Below are 6,109 nucleotides of genomic sequence, written 5' to 3'. Positions count from 1 at the left end.
ATGGAAAAGGGGGTATATAAATGACTCAATCTCTTCTGGACTCTGAGATTCTAGAATTGCCATGGTTAAGATGATGTCATTGGACTGATACCTTATTTCTGGAGGTAAATTAATAAATTAAATAATATGAGAATCAATATCTATGTGTTGGATTGCTTTTTCATAGTAAGCTAAGCACTGTCTGTGGATAATGCAAAAACAATATCATGTTTATCTTGAAACAGCCCCATATCATTATAGTGGTGTTCATGTACACTCCTATTAGGAAAATCTGAATATCTTTGATTCTGGGAAGCTTTAGAGCCAGCTGCAAATAATTTCAAGATTTTCTACAATCATTTATCCCTGTATCTTAGCATTTGTGATGACTCTTTGTTTGAGAACATTGCTTGGATAATTGGGATAAATGAGACACAGAGTATTTGTGATTTTGGCTTTGATTTTGACCCAGCAATGTATTGATTTTCTTTACAGGTATTTTGACCCTTTGTGATATAAGGACAAACTTGTAAGTCCTTATAGTCTCCTGTATATGGAATACAACTCTTTGAACACATATGAATTTTCACAGGCTCTATCTTGGCTAAAGAGCTGGCAAGCTTGCAGACAGAGTATAGTGAGAATATTTGTAGTTGAGTAGCTTACTGTAGTATTTGCATGAAGCTCATATGCTTTGATACCAGTGTTAAACATTTTTCATGCAATGTAGTGTTCCAGGCTCTGTATTTGTGAGTCCATCAATTTTCCTGGCTCAGCAGCAGAGTACGGTGGTACCACAGGACACTTGTCTCCACCTAATGATTTTTTCTGAAGATCCATCTGAATAGAGGGGTGATTGCCAATAACTTCACTATCATATGTTTAGCATGTTTAACTCTATCTTGCAGGACCTTGTCATACACATTATCACCATAATCATCACTATGATCACAGATATTTCTGACATCTTTATCCTCTAGATTTGAAAATATCAACAGCCTATTCCCTATATCAAGGTTGTTATCCTTGTCACTATTATGCTCTCTATTAGAGTCATCATTCACAATATCTATGGAATAAGCTACATATTTTGCAGAAAGGGTTTAGTATATGACACAAATTGATATATACATAAAATATGCCTGGCTCAGGAGAAATATCAGTGATAATATCTGCAAGAACCAATTTTTCAGCAATGTTTATATGTATCACTAACAACATAAGAACATACTGTCTTCAATATGAACACTGATATCTTTATTATGTGCTGAATATTTTTACAGAAATTGATTGTTGAGTCTGATACATTGCTCCAGATGAGCCCTAAATGCAGGGGAAAGATTCATATCTTGGTTATTGTAACAACCAAGAGTTAGTTACTCTGGCGCACACAGAACACACTGTAAGGAAGATGATGAGGGAGTGGTTACCCCTTGAGCTGCAGAGAGTTTGTTGGTATACAACAGGAGGACTCGCTGAGGAGTCTCCTGGATCTATTGGGGTATATATACTACTACAGGGTTGTTTGTACATGTGTACTATACAGTTTGATAGAGACAGTGGCTGATGATGTCATGGGGCCTAGCCCACATGGCCAGCTCCACTGTGTGAGAGAGTTGTGTCTAAATAATAAGAAAGGCAATGTGGTGCGAGAAAGAGAAGTTTGGACAAAAGGGGAAGTGCCGCGTAGCACCGTGTGTGAAAGCTAAAGTACAAGGTTAAAGCGGAGAATGAAAATGAAGGAAAGATCCGAAAATTGTGTTATCGTAACTACAATATTGCACTGTCAAATGTTTTACTTGTGCCAAACTTCACGTTAGCACTCGTCTCTGTCCACAAATTGTCCAAAACGGGGTTATCAACACTTTTTCCAGCAGGGTCAAACACTTGTGAAGTTTGGAAAAAGGAGGAACTTATCCTCACTGCCTTACACAAGCGAGGACTTTATCACATCCAAGCAAAACCCGAAATCAACCCAGAGTCAGCTTTTGCAGCAGTAGATGTAAATTTATTGCACAGGAGAATGGGACACATTGGAATGGACCGCTTGCAACAAATGGTTACAAAAGGACAGCTCCAGGACATAGACACTTTTACCGGAACCCCGGAGTTTTGTGAACCTTGTGCTTTAGGAAAGAAGAAGAAATTACCTTTCAAGTCCACTGGAGGAAACCGAGCCAAGTGCCCCATACAAATTGTGCACACAGATGTTGGAGGACCAATCAAACCAACTTCCAGGGAGGTTTTTCCGTACTGGATTATCATTGTAGATGATTTCTCCAAATTTCCTTGAATAAATTTCCTAAAACATAAAAGTGAAGCACTGGAACAATACAAGCAATGGAAAGAAGATGTCCAAACATCCTTCCAGACTCACTTGGGAGAAGAAAACTTCACTCCACTATACACAGAATTCCTCCGGAGTGATGGGGGAGGAGAATATACTGACAATGTATTCAAAAATCAACTCCGAGGAGATGGTGTCATCCAAGAAACTACAGCTGCAGACACTCCGGAACAAAATGGCATTGCAGAATGCATGAATCAGACATTGGCTACATTAGCAACCAATATGCTCCATGATTCCAAGCTCCCAAAGTCATTTTGGGTAGATGCCATGCAAACAGCTGCATATATCACAGCACGCAGCCCAGCATCAGGACTCCATGGAAAGACCCCATATGAAATACTGTTTAAAAGGAGAGTTGATCCAACTTTATTTTGCCCTATCGGATGCCAAGCATATGCCTTGATTCCGAAAGACAAAAGGCAAGGGAAGTTTTACTCCAAGGGGCGCAAAGCCATAATGATTGGCTACACACATGGAAAGCAAGCCTACAAACTCCTAGACACTGAAAAATGGACTGTGTTTTCCAGTTGGCATGTCATATTCAATGAATCCGGAAAGGTACAAAAGGACGACACTGCTCCCTGGAACACAGACACTAGCACAGATCAGTGGGAGGGACTCATTCCAGAGAATGCTCACTATCCAGACCAAAATACATTGGAGGAGGATGATCCTGACCCTCGGATCCGAGATCCAAATGAATTGCAAATGGAACCACATCTCCAAGGAGATGTTCCACAAGCAATGGAACCATATCAGCATGAAGATGTTTCAAGAGCAGTGGGGCAATACCTCCGTGGAGATGTTCCGAGAGCAGTGGGAGCACCTGATCAGCTAAAACACCCTCCACAACAGTCTCTACAACCAAGACCTGAACACTGGCCATCTTCAGAATGGAAAGCCAAAGTAGAGTCACAGTCAGTGGGAGGACAGCCCCTCAACATACAGCCAGCTGATGTGGAAAAAGTCCGGATACAGCTAAACAGCCTGTCCATTGGATCAGCTTCTGGAAGGCATCCAACACCTCCGAGGAGTGATTCAGCACCTTCAGGAGTGAGTGGGGCAACACACACACAAATGTGTCTACTCCCTGGAGTACCTGCACAAGTTCCTAAAAGAGCAATCATGCCTGCTGAAGTCCTAGGAGTATGCAAAAGCAGTCGCCAGACCCGTCCTGCAGACAAAAACCAAGATTATCAAAAGACTCTAGATGAGGAACAGTCTCAAAAAGAGCAGCATGACAACTCCATGGAGAAACCTAACACTCTTGAGGTTCATGAAGAAACATCTGATACAGAGGAGACATTCTTTACTGGAATAGCAAGTACCGGTCCATCTAACACAGACCTTCCAAGGACACTAAAGGAAGCCTTATCACGTCCGGATGGAGAATTATGGAAGTCTGCCTTGGAGGAGGAACTCCTAAGTCTCAATACTAATGCAGTATATGACACTGTTCCACTTCCAAAGGGTGTGAAACCTATCACATCAAAACCTGTGTTCCGGATCAAGTTTGATCAAAACGGAAATATTAAGAGATACAAACTCCGGATTGTTGCACAAGGTTTTACACAAAGGGAGGGGATTGATTACCAGGAAGTTTTTGCTCCGGTTGCAAACTTAGAGTCGATCTGAATTATTCTAGCCCTGGCAGCAAAGTACGACCTAGAACTTGATCAAATGGACGTATACACAGCTTATCTCAATGGAGAACTTGAAGAAGGACTGTACATGCTTCCTCCAGGGGGTGTTCCTATCCAACCTGGATACTGCTGGAGATTGAAGAAATCCATCTATGGATTAAAACAAGCTGGTTGTACATGGAACAAAACCTTTGATCGCAAGCTCCAGGAGTTCGGTTTCACAAGACTAAATGCAGAAACATGTCTCTATGTATTCCGGGACAACAAACAAATATGCTTTGTTGTTATCTATATAGATGACCTCCTTCTAGGAGCTTCATCCCGAAAATTCATGGATATCACAAAAGCCAAACTCGAATCCATATTCAAAATGCGGGACCTTGGAGAAGCAAAATACATCCTCGGAATAGAAATCCAACGTGATTGTTCAAACAAAACAATATCCCTATTGCAACGCCAATACATTGACACAGTCCTGGAGCGTACTGAAATGAAGAACTGCAAACTAGTATGGACACCAATGGCCCATGGATCAAAACTCCTTGCAAATGCTCCAGGGGAAGATATTGTGCAACATGAGATGCATATTGAAGGGCGTCAAGTGTCATACCTCTCAATTGTAGGCTCCCTTATGTATGCCATGCTTGGAACCCGCCCAGACATTGCCTACGTTGTTGGAATACTAAGCAGACATAGCTCAGCTCCAAGGAGCCATCACTGGGAAGCTGAAAAATGTGTCCTCCGATATCTGAAAGCAACCAGGGACATGGAACTACGATATGATGGCACAGATGCTGGATAAATGGTCAGCAAAAAAAACTAGTGAAGCTGAATTTCCACAATATACAAGCACCAGTGTTGCAAAACTGGCCTTTGATCACAATATCAAGGTAAAGGCAATGCACAAATTGAAACCCAAGCAAGTGCCAAGTGGACTTGCTGTCTATTGTAAACCTCAACCTGTCATCTATCCTCCCCAGCCCATCCTTTTTTTCCACAACTCACCCTCTATGCTAAACCTCAACCTGCTGTCCATCCTCCCCATCCCTTTCTTTATCCTCCACAACCCACTCTCCATCCTAAATCTCAACCTGCCATCTATCCTCCCCAGCCCTTCCTTCAGCATCCTCAGCCCTTCCTTTATCCTCCTCAGCCCTTTCTTCATCCTCCATAACCCACCCTCCATCCTAAACCTCAACCCACTCTCCATCCTAAACCTTAACCTGCTGCCCATCCTCCTCAGCCCTTCCTTCAGCCTTCCATTAGCTTCCTCAGACCTACCTTCAGCCTCCACTACCCACCTTCTACCCTAAATCTCAACCCATCCTCCCTTTTCTTCAGCCTCCTTTATCAGGAAAATGTGAAGAGTTGGATCAAAGCTTATAAGGTTATACAAGATATATAATTACTATCAGAATAATCAGCCAGATTTACCCTCATGTCAGGCTATACATGGCTAGTTTGAGATCAGTATTTCAATTTGATGTATAGCTTTGTCATATCTGTGCTGGAGAACAGGACTTTGGCATCTCCAAAGGAGATATTTCCCCAAATCTGAACCTCCTGAATCTTCAGTACTCTCAGGGTTATGCTCTTCATCAGGAAAACACGATTTTGCTATAGTTGGATATAATTGGAACTTTTACCAATTATAGCAACTATAGCAAAATATACATTATTTTGATTTATTTTGATTTATAGTGACCTATAGTGATCTATACATGTCATAAAAATGATATTTTATCCACTACTAATACTACCAGATTGTTTGGTATGCAAACTTGCTAGTCCAATTGTTAAGTAAAAATGTGGAACATATGTCTAGTACATTTTCTGTATGCCAAGTTTCTGGCTGAGTTAACCAGCTTGCATTCATTCTTAAAGCCAAATCTGAACCGCTTTTTGAGACATTTGAGCAATTGTAACACTTTCCCGCACATACGTCATCACATCCTTTTCGGGGTTCTGCACTTGCTCTTATTCCTCTGAGAATTTTTAGGTCACGAACGCCGCGCAAACTGAACGGTGATTTATGAATTTCATATGTGTGGATTGCCACACATTCAGAGCAGATTTTTCCTGCTCACTAAGAACCTCCCAGCGACGGAAATGTAAGTGATGAAACGCCGGCACTGAA

The 6,109-nt window shown here is 41.6% G+C and overlaps 1 protein-coding gene across 1 annotated transcript; it reads right to left on the bottom strand.

Annotated features, from left to right (window-relative positions):
- Positions 1-335: 335 nt before the first annotated feature.
- Positions 336-593, bottom strand: SERLADRAFT_346673 (uncharacterized protein; the record flags this gene model as incomplete). The annotated part of the gene is made up of 1 exon (XM_007314381.1): positions 336-593. A coding segment is annotated over one exon (258 nt), but the record flags the coding sequence as incomplete, so codon positions are not given.
- Positions 594-6,109: the final 5,516 nt, after the last annotated feature.

This window comes from Serpula lacrymans (genome assembly GCF_000218685.1).
Source record: "Serpula lacrymans var. lacrymans S7.9 unplaced genomic scaffold SERLAscaffold_3, whole genome shotgun sequence".
Classification (NCBI taxonomy): domain Eukaryota; kingdom Fungi; phylum Basidiomycota; class Agaricomycetes; order Boletales; family Serpulaceae; genus Serpula; species Serpula lacrymans.
Note: the sequence above shows the minus strand (reverse complement) of the source record. Positions and strands in the feature narration are given on the sequence as shown.